At 41.1% G+C, this 20728-nt stretch overlaps 1 protein-coding gene across 1 annotated transcript in view; it reads right to left on the minus strand.

The window, feature by feature from the left end:
- Positions 1 to 428: 428 nt before the first annotated feature.
- The window catches only part of LOC139449549 (uncharacterized), a 61541-nt gene continuing 41241 nt past the window's right edge, over positions 429 to 20728 (minus strand). Inside the window, exons 19-54 of the mRNA XM_071230999.1 lie at positions 20313 to 20534; positions 19741 to 19885; positions 19366 to 19649; positions 17512 to 17709; positions 16881 to 17016; positions 16440 to 16474; positions 15587 to 15710; positions 14988 to 15220; positions 14729 to 14902; positions 14455 to 14626; positions 14093 to 14338; positions 13774 to 13994; positions 13063 to 13168; positions 12717 to 12833; positions 12346 to 12478; positions 11338 to 11512; positions 10827 to 11103; positions 10557 to 10746; positions 10204 to 10418; positions 9877 to 10106; positions 9208 to 9361; positions 8596 to 8774; positions 8302 to 8442; positions 8050 to 8215; positions 7653 to 7794; positions 7415 to 7536; positions 7107 to 7243; positions 6859 to 7006; positions 6521 to 6715; positions 5939 to 6142; positions 5093 to 5851; positions 4526 to 4741; positions 4262 to 4357; positions 1631 to 1959; positions 1313 to 1529; positions 429 to 1044 (exon numbers count right to left, since the gene is read on the minus strand). Coding sequence (XP_071087100.1) covers positions 767 to 1044; positions 1313 to 1529; positions 1631 to 1959; positions 4262 to 4357; positions 4526 to 4741; positions 5093 to 5851; positions 5939 to 6142; positions 6521 to 6715; positions 6859 to 7006; positions 7107 to 7243; positions 7415 to 7536; positions 7653 to 7794; positions 8050 to 8215; positions 8302 to 8442; positions 8596 to 8774; positions 9208 to 9361; positions 9877 to 10106; positions 10204 to 10418; positions 10557 to 10746; positions 10827 to 11103; positions 11338 to 11512; positions 12346 to 12478; positions 12717 to 12833; positions 13063 to 13168; positions 13774 to 13994; positions 14093 to 14338; positions 14455 to 14626; positions 14729 to 14902; positions 14988 to 15220; positions 15587 to 15710; positions 16440 to 16474; positions 16881 to 17016; positions 17512 to 17709; positions 19366 to 19649; positions 19741 to 19885; positions 20313 to 20534 — 7116 coding nt within the window. The 3' untranslated portion in view covers positions 429 to 766. The remainder of the gene's footprint in view (positions 1045 to 1312; positions 1530 to 1630; positions 1960 to 4261; positions 4358 to 4525; positions 4742 to 5092; positions 5852 to 5938; positions 6143 to 6520; positions 6716 to 6858; positions 7007 to 7106; positions 7244 to 7414; positions 7537 to 7652; positions 7795 to 8049; positions 8216 to 8301; positions 8443 to 8595; positions 8775 to 9207; positions 9362 to 9876; positions 10107 to 10203; positions 10419 to 10556; positions 10747 to 10826; positions 11104 to 11337; positions 11513 to 12345; positions 12479 to 12716; positions 12834 to 13062; positions 13169 to 13773; positions 13995 to 14092; positions 14339 to 14454; positions 14627 to 14728; positions 14903 to 14987; positions 15221 to 15586; positions 15711 to 16439; positions 16475 to 16880; positions 17017 to 17511; positions 17710 to 19365; positions 19650 to 19740; positions 19886 to 20312; positions 20535 to 20728) is intronic.

Genomic DNA, 20728 nt, shown 5'->3' on the forward strand with positions numbered 1-20728 from the left:
ACGCCGCTTTTAGCCATATTCCAGCAATATCATGGCGGGGCACACCAGAAATGGACTTCACACAATGTACCCATGTCGGGAATCGAACCCGGGTCTTCGGCGTGACGAGCGAACGCTTTAACCACTAGGCTCCACGACCGCCCCGTTTTAAGTAAGGGACTATCCTCGTAACTATTCCTTAGAAATAATTGTTCTCGTCCTCTGAGGGGCCTCGGTTCAATTACTTGTAAGGAATGGTAGAGTTACTCGGACATTTAGTGAAACATAGGGTATGTGTTTGGTGTCTTACGTCATCATGAGTACATGAAGTGAGCGAATATGTGTATGGGATCGATACTGTAAACTGTAAACATCGAGCTTCAATGAAAGAAGTTTTATTGCAATAAAAATGTAATAGAATACAAATAACATGCCATGTAAGTATAGAAACATAATAATCCACCATAAATATCCACTGTTCATCATCCCCCGTCTCTGGTCTCATTATGTGTCAGAATCTGCACCCGAAAGAAGCCAAGAAACATTTCACCGGAGCGGCATATTATGTGTGCCATTTGCATTACACCAAATGAATATATGTGTTCGTATAAGCATAATTGTTTATTCAATGAAAAATACTATTCAAATTATATAATTGTAGTATGTGGAAGGCCATCAAAACGTCGGCGTCAGTTATAACATCAACCAAGGTTATCAATTGCAGCAGGGCAGCGGGTGTAGCTATATACTGAAGCATTATTTCGAATAAAAAAACATCCTCTTGCATTCAGTTCAAACTTATTGTTTGTGTGTACTGAGTCGGTAGACCACATGTATCAATAGCGCTTAGAGTAACATATATAGCATCAAATTTCCGATATTTGGAATTCAAAGTCAGAGTCATCTCGTCGTCTTCTGTTAACAGCCTGTCGACAATATCGGCGCCCCCAAGAACTGTTCCAACGTGAACTTCATACTTGAGGTCGTCCCAGGGTGAGGCGAACAAATTCCGCCAGGAGACGGTCAGTTGGACTCCAGTTTTGACCACAGACAAATGACCAGAAGCTGTTGGAATATGTAAAATATTGTATATATATTGTCAGTAACAACCCACAAAGCAAACTTGAAGTTATAGGGTATCAACTTATTAACAACATATATTTTATTGAAGTCCTACAGCATTGAATTCAATTACTAATACGAACGAAATGTGATAAGCCATTTGGTCAGATGATGCGCCTCACGACGGTTTTCGAGAAATATAATGTGAGACAAGTTCACAAATGCAATTGTTTGAGACATGAGAAGATACTTTACAGCTCAACACACACACCTGCAACCAGTGGTGAAACCTCATGCATTGTGAAGTTCAACATAGTTGTTTCTCCTTTTGTTCCAAGTACATCAACAGGAAAGCTGAGGACATGATATGTCGATCCACTCTTTAGTGTTACACCCGACAGTGTGGCAAAGGTGTAGTCCAGATGGACGGGGACAACACTCTGCTGTGTCCGCTTCTCTCCCTCAATACCAATCTGAAACATCAGCAACTTTGAACAGTTCTAATGGAGCAACTACACATGTACACAGGTGCCATTATTGACGGTTTTCGTTTTCATGTATTCCGATCTCGAGATGACATTTCACATACCACAACTGTTTTGAAATTGCTGCCTGCTTTATCCCACCGGAGCCTGACTTTCTCCTGACTCTGGTGACACACATCCCTCTCACTGTACACCGATTGACTTTCTCTCAGGATGCTGAAGCCTGGAACTGATGTCTGGTTCCTCGCCTGGATCACCTCAACTCCATCTGACGTCATGGCCGCCACCAGTCCTGCCTTGTTGAAGCACCGGACTGTTGTGTAGACTGTCATGGACGATGTGTAGAGCATAGAGCTGATGTCATGTTGAGCTGTGGACTGACCTGTGGACACCCTCTCAAACTGTTTTACGTCACTGCTGCCTCGTGTTCTCCCTTTAACATACGAAGTCAGTATGGTTTGACGCCTTAATTAATAGTCCAGTAATATTACGACTGGGACACCATAAATGGTCTTCACACATTGTACCCTACAGGGTTTTCGCCGTGCCATCATCTATAATAAAAGTACACTCTTCAAAAAAAGAAACGCATAGTTAAAAAATAAGGATATTTATTAAGCGGATGTAAAAGTATCTACACAGAATATGCGTGAACACAATCAAATGAAATTAGACACAGTGATCGACAAATGCATTGTCGTCATTGTCAGCATTGATTTAGTTCAGTCATTGCACATGTGTAGCCACAAGGGGGCGTCATGGTCAGTATCTGGTCACACCACCTCTTGCAACCGTCTCTGCTCGACACCTCTTTGGCACAGATTGCACAAGTCGTCGGAATTTTTCGTGGGGAATTCTTCGACATTCCTCATGTAAGGCCTTGGCGAGTTGTGCCAGTGTGTGGGGACGTTGGCGGACGCGTCGATCAAGTTCGTCCCACAAATGTTCAATCGGGTTGAGATCAGGCGATTTGGACGGCCATGGGAGGACAATGATGTTCTCATTAACAAGGAAATTAACTGTTGCACGTGCTGTGTGGGGCCGAGCGTTGTCCAAAGTTGGGAGGAGGCGAGGACGCAGAATTTGGTCTATGTATCGGTTTGCTGTAAGGTTGCCCTGGACAACCACCAACTGTAATCTACCCGTGTAGGATATGGCTCCCCACAACATGACACTCCCTCCACCATATCGGTTCACCAGTCGAACGCAGTTCGGCGCAAAACGTTCATGTCGACGTCGGTATGCAGGTTGTCTTCCATCCCGTCGTTGAAGAAGAAAACGTGTATCATCGCTGTACCAAACGCGTCGCCAGTTCCTGAGATCCCATGCCTGTACTCTGTTGCACCACCGGACACGTCGTTGACGGTGTAGACGTCGCAAGACAAGTCCAACTTTTGGTCGTCTTGCTCGATTTCCCACTTCCCTCAGACGATTTCTTATGGTTGGGTCGGAAATTCTTCGCATAGAAGGCACTTGTCCTACAGTGTCCGTTGCTGTAGCAAATCGATTCCGAAGGTGATGCAACCGGATGTCCCGATCCTGAGCAGGGGTGGTCTCTCTTAAGTCTTCCACTTAATGATCTTGATTCGAATTAGTGCGGGTATATCGATCCCATAGTCGAGATATGGTGCTTTGGTGAACGTTGAAATGTCTTGCAACGGCAGACTGGGACTCCCCTGCTTCCAAACGTCCAATGGCGATATTTCGGTCAGCGGCAGTTAATCTTGGCATTTTTCGATCTCCGTTCACGTCAGAAAATTCGTAATGAACTGATGAATTTTGTACGGACTTTTATAGTCAGTGTCTCTACTCTTGTTTCGGATAGCCTAGTGGTTAAAGCGTTCGCTCGTCACGCCGAAGACCCGGGTTCGAATCCAGATATGGGTACAATGTGTGAAGCCCATTTCTGGTGTCCCCCGCCGTGATATTGCTGGAATATTGCTAAAAACGGCGTAAAACCAAACTCACTCACTCCGACACTTTGCACGTGTATTGTGCTGAAAACTTTTTCTGAAAGCAATTTCCATGCATCCTTTGCATTTTTGCTGATAAACGTTTACAAAAAACATTTTGAAATGTGTTTGCGCGCAATGCACAACAAACCTGACATGATTAACGGGAATCAAACATAAGAATTGTCTTTATGACGATTGCTGGGAAAAAAATAATCTAATTGGAATTCTCAAAACACCTATGCGTTTCTTTTTCTGAAGAGTGTATAACGATAATAACTGAAGAAGGGTGATTTTGGAATCGAAGAAACATATCTACTTATCTCACAGCTGCTTCGTGTTCTCCCTTGTTCGTAAATAAGAGTCGTATCATAAATACAAAATGCAATTTGTTTGGATATAATGAATATAACATTGTAATAAATCAGATCCAAAACACAAATTGTGATTTTGTAAAGTTATTGGGATCTGAATACACGGCAGATCTATGAAGTACAATGTAAATTTAACCGGAGATACTGGTTGGTGCAAAACACCTGCTTATTATCATTGTGATCTGCAAATATCAGGGTTAAGCTCAAATATTTATCCCAGAATATAGCAGTCGTAATAAACTTTGTATTGTCTGCATTGTGACAACATGATATTTTCTATCAGAAAATGACCTGACGAAATGCCAGTGCATGAGCCACTACCAAGGATCTTTCATTCCATCCACCACGCGTCAAACAATACATAAAAACGCAAACTTGTAATTTGTTGCCAGTGACATCAACGACATACCGATAGCCCAGTCGCAGTGTTCTACACCTGATTCTTCATCTCTTGCTTGCCAGTAGACACCTACCACAGCTGATGTCTGATAGTCTTCATCTGATCCTACAGAAAGCAAACCGATAACACTCATGACAATGCGTTTTACCATGAAGTAGTTGAATTACTATATCACGATAAAATCGTCTAATTCTTGTATTTAATGCAATTTCAATCCCTCAAGAGAGGATGTACACCTGCAGGTTATTTTATTAACTACAATTTCAAGTTTACCATCAAGCCCATCACTGATGAAGTCGAACTGCGGTGCGGTCATGTCTACTGTGATGGTGTCAGAGAATGTAACCGTGGACAGCCCAGCAGCATTCGTTGCCATGACAGTAATGTAAACAGTAGCACCATGGGACAGTTGCAAGTTAGATAGCGTTCCCTGGGTTTCTCTCCCTACGTCCGTGTAGCCCTGTACATGTGTACCACCTGGAACTGTGCCTGAAAGATCATGACCTTTTGACCTAAATGTATTTAGAATGTGATATGATAAGTGTTTATATATATGTAATGATATACTAGTATATGATGCTATGATGGCAAATACACTTCTATATATGAGAAGAATGTTCTCTCCTTTTAGATCATCAGCGCATAACTATTATGATGTGACATCATTATTATTATTATTCCAATTCGAGTTATTACACACCAATGAAAGATATAAGCTAAGCTGAAAGACAGTTCCCGTGCATCACTGACAGTGTCAACATATGTCATCATGTCATCATTACACTGTGGTACATATTATATTTCAAAATCTATTTACGTAAGGAAAAGAACTCTAATTACCGATCGCCCACTTGTACTGTGTAATTGGAGACTGTTGGTCCACAAAGTGCCAGGAAGCATGTAGAGATGACCAGTGAGACAGGAACACAGAGTGGACCACCAGATGCTCCTCTGTATCCACACTGTCCGGACCAGCAACATAGTCCACAGTCTGAACACTCACATGGTCCAGCACAAACTCCATCATCCTGGACGATGACTCTATCTTCAGTACTGCACTGGTATCTACGGCTGTGAACCTGTATGTGTGTTTGTTCCAGAGGACGACTGAGTGATCTCCGGTACTGCAGATGGATCTACAGAGGTTAGGGTCAAGTGTAAAGCTGAAGACTTCACTGCCTATTGTAACTATTGCATCAACCGACCTGTGGTTGTTGGAAACACTTTCTGGGTATCCAGCATGCAGAGTCAGCTTGTACTGCCTCCCAGTCTCAAGACCAGAGATCCTTTGGTGAATTCTCCCACTGATGGACACAAACATATGTCCGTCTTTAGCTAAAGGTGATCCAGGCGCCATAACCTTTACACAGGACGTTGTGTCAGTTTCCCACGATGTCGGTATAACAAGGTTGCAGCGTGTGGAATTACCAGGAATCTCCTCAAGCTCGAATGATGGGTTCTTCACCAGGTTGTCACCCAGATACGCCAGAGCCTGACGTTCAGGTGGAGATGCATCAATAACGACTCCATCAGATACAACTATATCTGAGGTGTAACCTACAGCATCCACAGCATACACCTTGTTCCATAATCTTGAAGCTGAAACTATAGATGATGTGATCAGTATTACCGTATATCTAACATAAGTGTCATTTAAATATAATGTTCCTATGCATATTCACTAACCATTTACGAATATAGAAGAAAGCGACCTCCTAGAAGATGTGTGCAGTCCAACATCAATCCAGTCCATCACACTGCAGTCTGTTGTGTCGTTGACTGTTCCCACACACCAGAAATACCTGGCAATGGTGGAGTCTGTGTCAGAGAATCCGTACCAGGAGGCGGAGATTTCATCAGGAGATCTCTGGTAGTCCAAGTCATGAACATCTACATCAATATTCAACAGCTTGTAAACTTTCTTGTAAATGATACAATTTATATCATGCATTAATAACATACTTGGAGTGAGGGGGCACAGGTGGCCCAGTCGTCTAAGGCGCCGTGATTCTCTCTGCAGAGTTGCGTCCCTTGGGCACGCCAGAAACCTATGATTGTGTTCACCCCGATTATGTTTCTAGGTTTGTCAGCACTATACCCGTGCTCGTGGGTTTCCCCGAAATGGTAAGCGTCTGAGACTCCTCGGGCTTTCCTTCCACATTAAGCTGACACGCCGTGATATAACTGGAATGATGTTAAAAGCGGCGTTAAACCCAACTCACTCACTCACTCACTTGGAGTGAACAAATGTTTTCTCATACTACGAACCTGGTCCATCATTCACTCTGCCTGTCACTGGAGGCAGAACGTCCACCTGTACACCATCAGAGTAGGCCCAGCTGACCAGACCAGCCTTGTTGTAAGCCAGGACACTGGAGTAGTAGACTGTGTTTGGATGTAGACTGAGGCCTGTAGCTGTGTAGCTGGTGGAAGTCAGGTCCCCAGACGCATGAATACTGTGACCTGAATTGTATAGTTTATAACAATATGTTATTCACCTTGTAAGAATAAAGCCTTTCTCTTCGTTCAATTCAATTTCACTATTAAATCAGTTGAATACAATTATACGAACAAATCAATAATGTGGAAATGTAATGATCCAATACCTCCCGGTACTGTGCTGATGAAGATTCTGTATCTGTTGATGCCGCTCTGGCCCTGAAGGAACTTGCCTCTCCACTGGATAAATAGAGTTCCATTCTGTGTCTGGAAGTCTGCATCTTTGGTGTCAGTTGGTTGTACAAGCTCCTTTACCTGTGGTAAAGCAGTGTTCAACCACAATACATCCATTCACTCACTGCAAAGTTATAGCCACGCCCAACTGTAGATATAAAGGAATAAAACAATTACTTACAGCGTTCCCCGTTTTAACTGTTACTGTAGGTGGTGCTATTTGGATGAGGACGCCATCCGATTTGAAGATGCTGTAGGTTTCGTTATACCACGCCCTCACAAAGAAGGAATATTTCACTCCAGATGTCAGAAACCTGCCTGAAAATCATTGTTTATTATACAAATAATTATTGAATTTGCCTGTTGAAATGATATAATAAATGATGTATTAAACACATAGATACACACTTGAATGCCAATATACCTTAAACACGAGCACGTCTTTGTCGTGTAAATAACTACCAAAATAAATATACGATGCATTCTCACCTGTAGGTAATGGCAAAATAGCAGATGTTTGTTGACCTGCATCGAACCAAACTCTTTCTGTCGCGGTATAAAACACACCGCCTGGCAACGAACCACCACTCTCTCCTATACTGTATTCATATCTGTACAAAAGGAACATTATATAAAATATATTATATCTACTAGGATGTATTTTCTGATCCACATATTTATTTACTTTACACAGTATGAATCATGTATGTCTGGAAACACCAATTACAGCGTAACAGGCGATCCTCGTGACGAGTCAGACCAGGTGGCGGCCATCACAGTGTTGAACAGACTGACGTCGACGTCATTGGAACCCCCCGGGGACATGAGGTCAACAACGTCGTTGATAGTGATGTTTATCTTTGCTCCACCTACATGCAAAAAGGATTAAAATCCATTCATTTCCTAACAAAAGAGGTAGGTGAAGAAAATGTAGGATTTTAGCAGTTAACACATTTATTTCATCCCCCATCCTCCTTTTTCTGTAAACATGTTACGTGTTGTGTACACTCGTCACTGGACATATAGCTACTAGAGCCCTGAATGCAATGGAATAGTGTGAAAGGTGATAGTTCTACTACCAAATGAGTAAAGTGAAACATTCAGTCCAATTGCTGTTGACAAACCTGTTTTGTGTTGTGTACATGCTTTACTGTGTGAACAAGTACCGCCCTGCACAGCACAGACACAGTGCCCCTCACAGTTGTAGGCCTGGCACCTCCTCACCAGCCACAGAGAAGAGTCCGCCTCCAGGACCAGCTCAGCGTGGTAGGCATCGCTCTGTAGGCCAACCTAGGAGCAACAGTGCATACAATCATGCATTGATTATGGCATATCTTCACTTCAAAAATGTCTTAGGATAGTATCAAAGTACCTACCCCGTTTACACCCCAGATAGCTAAAAACACAGATCCTGACGACGGTAGGCTCAGAGTGGGTATTGTAAAACTTTGAAGAATTCCTTCATCGCCCCTGTTCTCGCCCGTGGTACTGTGGAAGACCTTTTCTGGTAGTTTGCCCTACAATAAATACACGTTTATGCATGTACAAGGCATATCAATTCTTTTCACCTTGCATAATGGCACCATACGACACTGTGTGTGTGAAGAACAACTACCAACTTCTATTTATGCATCATGCAGTCATATTTTTAGTGTTAAGAAGTATCTCACGGTATTGAAGTCTGTTCCGAATGCTTGAGATCCTACTGATACAAGGTAATGGTCTATTCCAGAATGTAGATCAGAGAAGCCAAGCCAGGCAAGCTTTAGACTGGTCCTGTTCCATGTCATCCAATCTGGATGATGACGTGAGAGTTTCACTGCGTGGTCAGTTTCTGCGGCAAATGTACCTGCAGAGGAAATAATAGCTACACTTTCATCATCATCACAAGCAGCATCATTATACAATTTTACGACCGCCTCCGTGCTCCTGTGGTAGAGCGTCTGCCCGGAGAGCGGAAGGTCGGGGCTTCGATCACCAAAAGACGTTTACATATGGTACCCGTTGAACCCCTGTCTGGCGCTCGGCATGAAGGCGCAAACACAAGGACTGGTCGGCTCGGAGTCAGTGTACTACTGTGAGTGAGGTATTTATGTTAAAATACGGCATGGTATTTCAATGGGCGAGCGCTATGAAATCGGCATTTGTCCGGACTAGCACAAGCAGCCACACAAGTGCAATAATCTGAATCGTGATGTTAAACCCCATTTCACCTTACCTATACGATTTCTTATTGCAATAAGATTAGTGATCTGTTCATTGTGTCTGTAGCACAGTCATACCTGTTTTTGGTTTAGAGCTGTCAACCAAAATGTTATTTGTATTTGCTGATGCACAGAGACCCGCCATATTGCATGCAGTAACCTTCACCGTGTATCTACTGCCATCATGCAAGTCCAGGTTCACGAAGGTGTATTCTCGAAGTAAACCTGGTACCTGGATTAAAACGAACATGGATGAATATATAAACATGTAGCATTTCTGTGTTGAAAGACATTATGTGCTGGTCACCACTCAACTTGGCATTCCCACAGGACGTGATGATAAGCTATAGACGACACACTGTATACCATAGCTGAATGGCAAATATGTGCATGACAAATACAGCGTTATGTTTATACTAATGTGTTATTTATGTGTCTAATGATATCAAGCACACTGAAAATAGTTTTCTGTTTTCAATTGGTTCCAAATATCAACAAACATGTGCAATTTGCAATCATGTTTCAAATTATATCTCTATGTTCTTTTTCCATAAATGTCTTCATCTCACAAGCAATTCATATACAAACGCTGTGTATATAGAACATGTTTTCTCAAGAACATAAACATCCGATCAAAGAGTCTTATCTTACCCAAGTCAAATTGAAAAAAACAGAGCGAGAAATCAGAAACATCACTGGATGGCATTTTTGTCAAATCAGTTAATAATGTGTAGAAGATAATCTTACCTCTAAATTAGAACTATTTATCTCTCCAAACTGGTGCGATAATAAGGAGAGGTAATGGCGCTTTATGAAGGAATCAGCATCCTGGAACTCCCAGTGTAAACCCAGAACTGTCCGACTGACTGTGGTGTTCGGAACAAGGGACATTAAACTTTTCACTGCCGGTCGCGTGACTACAATGGGGGCACTATCATCCACTAGTACCCCATTAGACGTCGCCTCTGAGTACAGTCCTGAAACATGATGTATTATAATTATGTGTGCCAAGATTATAAGACACCCTGCAACAACTACAGAATCGACTGCTTATTTGAAACTAAATCATCATACCTGCTTTGTTGAACGCCCGGACAGTGTTGTACAATGTCAGTCCTACGGGCAGCTGTTGATTATGTGGTATGGTGTGAAAGATGACCTCGCCCAAGGCTGCATTCCTGGCTGCAAGAATATCGTCAGCTCCAGGTTCTGTCCCTACAAGCCATTCGTAGTGGTCTAATCCTGATTCAGGGTCGCTAAAGCCTCGCCACTTGCACCCAATGAACGTCCTTCAATGCATAACAACTTTCTGCAGACACTGCATAGCTCATTGAAAATCATTGATACAACCGGGCAATGCAGAACTAGATTATCTACAGTAATCTGGAAAAGATGCTTTATTCTAAAAAACTAATGTTCCTTCTCACCTGGCCGCCTGGAACTGTATGTCCACGTCGCCTGTGCCATCCTGCACTGTGCCAGTAACTGGAGGGGAGCTGTCCAGGATGACACCGTCTGAGGTGGAGGAGCTGCTGCAGAGGCCTGCCGTGTTACAGGCTGTCACTGTGGTGAAATACTTCACTCCGGGGGAGAGGAGTACGTGCTGGAGGCTGATGTCTGAAATTGAATCATGGCGATATATATTCCTCAGATTTCAAAATAGCCATAATTTAACAGGAATTATGAACAGCCCTCACATTGCTTTAATCCTGTCTTGGACTCATTCATTGTGTCATCACAGCCTGCGCAGGTCCCGACCTTGACCGTGTACGTGGCAACACTTGAGTGTGGGTCATCAAAGCCTTCCCAGTAGGCCCCCATCTCCGAGGTACTGGTGATGTAATCCTTGTCTTTGTCACCAGGTGTGGCAGCTGACTGCACTCCGTCAAAGACGTGGCCAGTAGATGGAGGCGTGGTGTCCACAACCACAGGACGTGACGAGGACAGTGTGTACAGACCTGCACCGTTGAAGGCCTGGGAGGAGGAAATAAGTGAATAAATTAGTGGTTGAGGCCTTCCGATCATTTCTTTTTTAATATTAACAAGTTTTCACTTGTACTTTAATCAAAGAAGAATGTCTAGATCTGTTCTTAAATGAGACAGATGATGAAGCTACAATCCGGCAATGGATTTATCTCATGAATTTTTATTTATATATTCGACTTCGATATTCATGCTTTATAGAGAATAGAAACGTTCAAAAGCTACCTTCACAGTTATATAATAAGAGTGGCCATCCTCTATTTTGTTAAGTGTGTTAATGTCCAAACACTCCTGATCGGTCGTTATGTACTCGGAAACATCTGCATACGCATGTCTGGTACCCATAGCAACAGTGTATGCCTCAGTTCCACTTTCTTCGTCTGAGAAAACGTTGTTCCAACTGTGGGATATAAATAACGCTATACAAGTTTCAGGAAATAGATGTCCAATGTCAAAGATTACTGCAATCGATCAATATTTACCTCGTACTGGATGTGAAAGGCAAAACTTGCGTCATCTTTATTGCATGCTTTGTCCTTCATTAAAGTTAAATTAGAATCTGATTGTTTTCAATTTAATGTTGATTGGTCTTATACATAACTATTGGTGAATATATATCATGCCAAAAAGGAAGTTGAAATGTTTTGTAAAATTATTATTCTGTACTGTATGTTTTTACAAATCAAGAGTTATGCATGTAAGGCAAATGTTTTTATGTATATACAAGCATAGTTATTGTTATGTCTTGTGTTCATTAACAATGTACGTATCCAAGATTGAAAAAGAAAAGACACTTGCAGTGAGGATTTCATATCAATGTTATTGCATTGATCTGGTCAAACACTCATGTAATATGTTTATTAAATGTTAATCGTGTCTGTACGATCATGTTGCCATAGCAGTATCAAAACGACGGCCTTCTTAACTAATGCAAAGTTGTAGAAAATGGCAGTTGTACCTCAATCCTTAGTATTTCACAGACATTGTAGTTTCTGTTAATTTGGATAATGTTAAACAAATCACAATAGACCTATCAAGAACACATGCAGCTTATACATGTAGTGTACGAATATATTACAAATGTAATTCTTGACAATTAGAGAAAACAATTATTAGACATATCCTCATAAATGAAGATAATTTTCTTATAAAACAACATGATACTATCAACTGATCCTGTTTTCCTTCTATGTGTTCATTGAAAATACTTGTAGTTTACTCTGTCAACAGTACCAAACATGTACAAGATGTGATGTAATGTATCGTTCCTCCACTTGTATGTGTTGTCCAGTTAGTACTGGAGGTGTGGAGTCGACAAGGAAAGCCCCTGATACAGCAACTGTTGTTTTGTTCACAAAATCTGTTGCTGAAAGAAATATTGTAAACAGATAAGACAGCATGTTTCACACACAGAATTCACTCAATGTATTCCCAAAATTGGTTATTGATAGGTCATCCCATGAGTGAAGGTGACACGTATTGATTCACTGGTGTCACCCTTGTTAGAGTTTGAGTGATAGTTGTCAATATTGTCGCAATAACCACATATTCATTTTTTTTCAAACCAGATAAACAAGGTTATACTTTGTCTACTGTCAACATACCTCTCACAGAGGCATAGTATGTACTTCCGGTCTGCAGATTAAGTCTGTCTAGAATATACTTGTTTACAGATCCAACAGTAGTGTGGTTGACCACATCTTGTCCACCAGAGATGGTACCTGGAGATAGAGAATGAAAGACATTTATCTACTCTATCAGGAATGTAATCCCTGGTAGTTAAGTTAGTTTGGGAATATATATATATATATATATATATATATATATATATATATATATATATATATGTGTGTGTCTGTCTGTGTGTGTGTCTGTCTGTGTGTGTGTGTTTTTGATGTTGGAGGCATTAATAAAACGGAAATGAGTTCACTGGATTGGTTGGTTTATTACCTATAGCAACTTCGTAATAGGCAATCCCAGAAGTGTGAGCAGAGAAACTGTCCTCTTCCACATCAGTAAAACGTGTCCATCTGATCGTAACTTCTGTCCGGCTGACCTGAACATGTTAAATGCTATTGAATACCAATGCTATGTCAGAGTATAGGTGCGGGTAGAACGCCTGGATGCCCGCTCAGTGGGGTTTAAATGATCATCACCATTTAGCCGAGTAGTTTAACCAGGGGTCCCAAGCACCTGACTCTTTTGAACTACATATTTTTAATAAAAACATTAGCACATCGCTCTTTGGCGATAAGGGTAATGAAATGTATGTATTCAAATTCCAGCAAATATATAATTTAATTACTATTTGCCTTTATCGATTGCCCTATTTCTCGAGAAAAGAGTAATTGTAACTGCCAAATTACTTTCAATTTACAAAAAAAACGCTCATAAACGGATTAACTGTTAATCTTGTTGGTAACTAAGCCATTGAAACTTCCATGTACCTCCATATAATTGCTCCTCTATGTCCCCATGGGAGAAGAATACATTCGTTCTCAAGTTCTCGGTGATGTTTTCGAATCCTGCTGGCGACAGGTGTTTTCCGTGAAATTGTTCTGGTATCACGGCATTTGTTAGAAAGATGTTCCAATATTGCCAAGTGGTCTCACTCTAACAATTCAGTTTGCTAACGCACAGTCAAAATGAAAGGCACCATACCTGGAAAGTCCCCTCTGTAAGGTTTTCAACCTTCACTGTCCCCGGTATAGGTGGAGTAAGATCGACTGTGATGCCGTTACTGCAGGCGTTCACTTCAGTCAGATATGACGTCCACTTCTCGAAACGAGAGTTCTTCTCATCGGCGTGGATGCACACATAAAATCTCTTGCCATGTTTGAGGTAGGACAGCTCTGCAAACTCGACGTTGATGAACTCGTTGACTGGTATAAAGCGAACGACAAAGGTTTGAGTGAAAAACAGAATTATCTTAAACATCAACACTGCCCGTGTATGAATAATCGTTAATACACACACTCACCTGTGTGTCCACACCTGATGACATCTGGCATGCTACAGGGGTCGGTGACGGTCATCAGACTTTCTCTCTTGTAGTGAGATGAGGGGTCCACCTGGTCACCTGACACCACTGCCCATGTGTAGTTCCTGTGACGTAGAGTCGGCCACACAGCAGACAGGATGTTCTTGTAGGGTGTGTAGTCAGCATCATGCCAGTGACTATTCTGTTCTAGGCTTATTCCATGACCGACATCTTCTTTGAGCTCCCCTGTAATCAATAATTAAGGTACTCATGCGATGTTACACTGACCAAATATACAATTTATTGGCCATAAATTATATATTAGTACCACAATTTTCTGGAAACTCAGCATAACTACTTACCGATAACATCTAGGACAATTGCGGGCACGATATTTGGAGGATCATATGCTGTACAGTCTTTGACATCCGCTGACACGATCGTGTATAAATCAGCTTGATTGTAGCCCCTCACTGACACTCTTCTGCACTTGGTAAAATCGAGATACTGGGGTAGGGTTATCTGGAACTTGATCTGAGGAAAACAAATCAAATGAAGATGCATGTTCATATAAAGATAATTAGTTAATTTCAAGTAATGAAATACTGTCCACACAAACTGAAAATCAGTGTGTACCTTATCAGTGCCTACGCTGAAAATGGTTTGTTCATCCACCTCCTGCCAGTTGATGAACATTTTGTTGTTGTGGCTGTTATCTGTGAGTCCCCACTCGTATCTGTCCATGACGTCATAGGCTTCTGATAGAACCGGTATGTCCGGATCACGGAACCGAGACATCGTCACCTGGATCTAAAAATGGATAAAATATACAGCATATTAAAATAGCACTGTCAGGGTTGAAAGAAACGGAACACTAGTAGCATGTGTAACTTGCCTGCGCTTGTCCATCTACAGATTCACGGTACGTCAGAGATATATTGCCTGGTGTTGGGGGATGCGGTATGACAGTCACGCCGTCACTGTAGATGGTTTTAGAACATACATTAACAACACAGAACTTGACAGCAGCTCTGTATGTATTCCCTGCTTCTAGAGATAAACCGCCAATTACAACCATCTCAGATGATCCAAGAGGCTCAAAGGCTCGTTCCGTGTCCCATAAGTCTTCTGTGAGAATAAAAACAGAATGGTATAAGGATAATGGTATGTACTATTCAGATATTCGTTATGCATGTACTTGAAAATCATAACATTAATCACCATATTTTATAAGATGCATGCACTGAATGTTTAGTGGCTGTTCACTTACAATAAGTCCGTTTTGACATTTACAATGTTGATTTGCAAGCTCTCCGGTGTAGAAGAAAGTATATCATACATAAATAATGTCCATTTCAATACTGCCTACATTTGATACAGTTTAAAGCGTTAAGCGGGTAAATTAAGAAGTGAAACTGTTTTTTATAGTAATAGACCTAATGTCAACCGCGACAGTGTATGTGATGCCATAGTTATGTTGCGATCATTATTTACCAGTTCGAGCAACTTTCTTTTGCAAACTCCACTTGGCATCAGGATAACTGAGCCAGTTGCTTCCGTTCCAGCGGGCCGCATATGTTGATGTGGACACTTGATATATATCATCTCGTGAACAATTCTGTGTAAACAACATGGACACATTTGTCTTGTCACAAATAATATTACAAGTGTGGTGACGACGGGGATGAGAGGCGTTCAGTTTTATATCTCATCAGCAATATTTATATCAGCTATATAGCTGTCAAGCTATCCAAACAATATTTTGAACAACGAGATAATTACATGAGTGTGAAAAACGCACCAGTTTGCATTTTCAAAGAGACCGGGGGAAATACGCAAAGTTAATACTGACTCAAGTTCCGTAAAATCAGTAGTAGACACATATCACAATACCCTCTATAGTGACACTGTTCGCTGGTGCTATTCGCGAACACCTGGTATCATCGCTATTTGATAGTAATTCATATATGCATACTCATGATATAGTCGGAGTTGTTCAATCGACTCTGCTTTTGGTAGATATTTCTTATGAATGCGAAAAGGGTTGTATCGCTTTTATTCGGAGGGATATAGTGCCTTCAACATTTAGTGTCGTGTTGATAAGCTAACGTGTTGACATAACGTCAACGATGACAGACTGTGGCGTGTTAAAAATATGTGGCGCATAAAATCTTTAATTACATATGCGATTGGTATGGAATCTTGCATATTTCACCTCGCTTACATCGAGTCATAGGCATAGTAACATCATTTTAGCAGCTGAGCTCGGGCACTGCAAGCTCTGTCCTGTCCTATGTAGATTTTACACACAACAGAATCAGTAAAGAGAATATCACTGTGTACGCACCGTCTGGTTCACTGCATTTCGCAAAGCAACCTTAACTGAAATGAAAGAAGACAAAATATTATGTGTGTGTGGTTTGTTAAGTACCCTTATATTTGCAAATTCAACTGATAGAGAATTGTGTGTAAAGCTTGAGGTTCCAGTGGATTTTATCTCCCAAACTATTCGAGATCTGTAAAACATCATGCGTTTACTAGTTTATAAATATTTTCTGCAGCTTAAAAACAGTCATGGCTTTATTCATTTCTCCTCGAAAAGGTTAGAATTACATATTAAATGTATGTTATTAGTTTTGACTTCATATTCCTGACCGTTATCATGATAATATAGTTGATGCATTAGAAGTAACAATCTGCAATACTACATTTCTGAATTAATATTATATATATATCGATACATGCGACATTTTGAACACAACTTTTCGTAATCCATGATAACTAATACCAGAATCACCGCATCCTGGCCCGTCTCTGATAGTGACATCTGTGACATCAGCATCTCGCCTGATGATCGTCACACCGTCAGAGGACACCGTCATCTCTCCTCCACCTCCAGCCGCCACGACAGTCACAAAATACTTCTGAAATTTTCCAGATGCACCATTTTCACGTACATATATTACAGTCAATGTACAAAAATCAGTCAATGTAAAACATGACTAACATTTTCACTTATTCAATCAACACAAACGCAATTGTCAGTTTACAATTATTTTCCCGTCAAAATGACTAAAAGTTATTAAGGAAATCAAATGGGCTTTAAACACATCACAATAGATTAGTTATGGTAGGGGAAGAAGCCAAATAAAATATAAATATACATTGACTTACGTTTTGTTTTAATCCTATCAGCTTCGTTCACTGGGTGATGAAATAGTGCTTAAAATATTTGGAATGTACTTAAATAATATAACACATGAACAAAGAAATGTAAAATGTAAAAATTGCCTACGGTTTCAGTCAGTTTACACATTGACTATAACACATGTACATGTTGCAATCCTGTATAAAACAGAAAAAGCAATGTCCAGGTGTTTCAATGAAATACATCATATTGATATTGTGACTTTACCAACCTTTTTTTCATGTAGGCCCAAGCCAGTGAAAGAATGAAAGGTTGTGTTTCCAACGTCCACATGTTCCTGAATGTCTGTTGCAAAAGGTTGAGACCCAATTCCAAGTTTGTACGTGATGGCAGTTATTCCATTGTCGAACCCATACCATCTAGCTCTTAAGGTTTGTGTTGATATTTGGTAGTCAGTGTCGTCCATACCCTGAAAGCAAAGATATATATATGCCATGGCACACAAACAACATACACTGATGTTTTCAAGATAATATAAAACAAACATAAAAAACTTGTAGCCATTTTCTAACAACAATCAATCTTAGTGACATACGTCTATTCTAAAATCGTCTCAGCTAAAGTTTTCGCCAGTTCCACAAAGCGATCTTAGGGAGATTACAACTTTACTAGTTCTTAAGTAGCGGATCTTAACTAAGATCGGAATCTTCAACAACTGAAGATACGAAAGTTGCCACTGGAGTGGCCTCTCTTCATCAAGTTTAGTCGACGACCCATTATCGAAAATGCCCGAATCGCAGACCTGTGTCGGCGTCAAACGTGTTCGTCGCAGCAACTTCCTAGCATGCGAGATCGCTGTCCTGGTTGATGAGGTGGCTGTTCATCACACTACAGTAGAGCTTCATCGGCTCTACCGTAACTATAAGCTGAAAGGCAGCGTATGGGTCAACGCAGTCCCGTAAACGTCGCCCAACTCAACGGAAAAACGCCCCTTGCCTTACGGTTCATGGCTGGCTGGTGTCTCCTGATGCTAGCGGCCCCTTGTAGTTTTCTTTGTGGCCTGTGAAACTCAGGGCCAGTTCTCAAACAAGGGCGTTCGCCTGAGTTTACTTGCAATTGCCACATTCGGGTGCATCAATATTACAATCTTAAAATTATGAATGTTATCCGATTTGGTTACACTGTGTGCAGAAATAAGAACGGTGTAACACTTTGCATACACTGTCTACGTTTATGAAACCGTGACGTCATCACAGTGCGGCATTGCGCGGTAAACAAAGCCAGTTGACGACCAGGCACCATGAGGGTTGACCATTTTGATTTTAACTTAAACTCTCTTCGTTAAGATTACTTTGTGGGACGGGCGGTCGATCGTAACAAACAATTTAAGATCGCGTACGTAGTTACAATGAGCTAAGCCCAAAGATCGCTTTGTGGAACGGGGCCGCTGCTTAGCATAACACAAAACATACATCAGTCAAAGTTGTACTTGTGATACATTTTCGTCTTTGTATTTGACGTTTTGAACAATCTACAAATGTGTATAAATATGGGAAATACAAGAAATGCAAACGGAAAATAATGGAATTAAATATATGTACTTTAATACAGGAAGTGTGAATAGCAATGCATTTGACGTAACCTACAATGTCCTTTAAAAATATCAAGAGTCATACTAATGGATGAAAGAACTAAAACGATGATTTCTCCAATAATCAAGATGCAGTGCCCTTTCGTCAGTAAAATAATCCCACAAAACAACCAATTAGTGGAGTACACAGTGTTGTGTCCAAGGCTTTTGTTACACAAGCTTACAATCAGGCCTCTCGTGAAATGACTTCTCCACAGCTATAATCACTGACGTTATACATAAAATGTCCATCATCGATACAATGAAAGCTGTAAGTATTTTCCACATATCATTTAGATTATGGATTCATGCATACTATTTAAAATCATGTATTAACAACACATAGTATCAACCTGTTTTTTCCCAAACAGATTAAAAGGACTTAACAAGTTCATTAAAGGACACCTTTACGTTTGGTATAATCTAATATGTAAACTCACACCCACGTTCGTTCATCCTGTATGTAACCAATAACGTGAAAATAGATACACATACGTTTATTTCAAACAAGGATTCTTCTCCAACTGGAATGACGTCTTCAACTACACCACGTAACGGCAGCATGACGTCGTGGACGTAGGGCTCAGACACTGCCACTGTGGACAGCCCTGCTATGTTGGTGACTCTGACTGACACAAAGTAGGTGTGGCTGTGGTGGAGATCCCAGTGGAGGTCTGTGAGGGCTACAGCTGTACACGTGGATGGAGACGTCAGTGTACAGCCTCCTCCCGGCTGCAGCGCCGTGAAGGGGATGAGTGTCGACTGACCGTTCTGAGATCCTGACATACATAATAGAAGTTTAATGGCAGTTTAATAGAAAAGTTTACATAAGATGAATGATACTGGAGAGATAATGACAGACCTACATACCTACTGCAACTTCATATTGTAGATACTCAGTATCGGTGATGGCCGTCACTGGCCAACGTACTATCAAGTAGTTGTGTCTCAACGTCATAGTCATTGATCCAGAAAACAGAGGGTATGTTGTATGTACAATTACGGGGCCCACAACCTTTAACGGAACAAGAAATACATGTATGAGACTATTCCGTGAAGATCCGAGGTAGAAAAGGTCTTCAGCGACCCATGCTTGCCCTAAAAGGCAACTATGCTTGTCGTAGGAGGCGACTAACGGGATCGGGTGATCAGGCTCGCTGACTTGGTTGATGCATGTCATCATATCTCAATTGTGTCGATCGATGTTCATGATATCAATCACTGGGTTGTCTGGTCCAGACTCGATTATTTACAGATCGCCCTCATACAGCTTGAATATTGCTGAGTGCGGCGTAAAACAACAAACCAACCATCCAACCATTTTAACATATATATTTACACTTGACGGCATAAGCTTAAAGAACATAGAAAGTATATATTCTTTATAAAACAATATTTATTCTTTCTAAACAATACCATGGATGACATGTGTGTGTCCTTACTCTGATGGTTGAGGCACCCGCTTTGTTGATGGCCTTGACGGCTATGTAGAACTGTTGTCCCTCACTGAGACGAGGATGGTAGCCCTGATACTGAGGATGATGATGAGTGGACGTGTAGGGCAGGATATCGGGAGCTGCTTCACCAGAAGGATCTGACATCAGCCCCAGCTCGTAGTCATAAATACCGCTCTCTGTGTCACTGCCAGTCCAGTTTACAAAGAGCTGGCAAAGAAACAAATACTGAAGTGCGATGCGATGCGGAGAAAAGTATTGTTACTGCACAGATATAATGAAATACCTAACCATTTCTGCTGAATGCAAATAATGAAATACTTAAGTGAGAAGCGCAGGAAAACACTTTTACTGTATACAACAAATCAGTCCTGAGATAAATAAGTGTACCGTTTGTGCACGAA

Source organism: Haliotis cracherodii, unplaced genomic scaffold (assembly GCF_022045235.1).
Source record: "Haliotis cracherodii isolate W230 unplaced genomic scaffold, xgHalCrac1.p SCAF_8, whole genome shotgun sequence".
Classification (NCBI taxonomy): Eukaryota; Metazoa; Mollusca; class Gastropoda; order Lepetellida; family Haliotidae; genus Haliotis; species Haliotis cracherodii.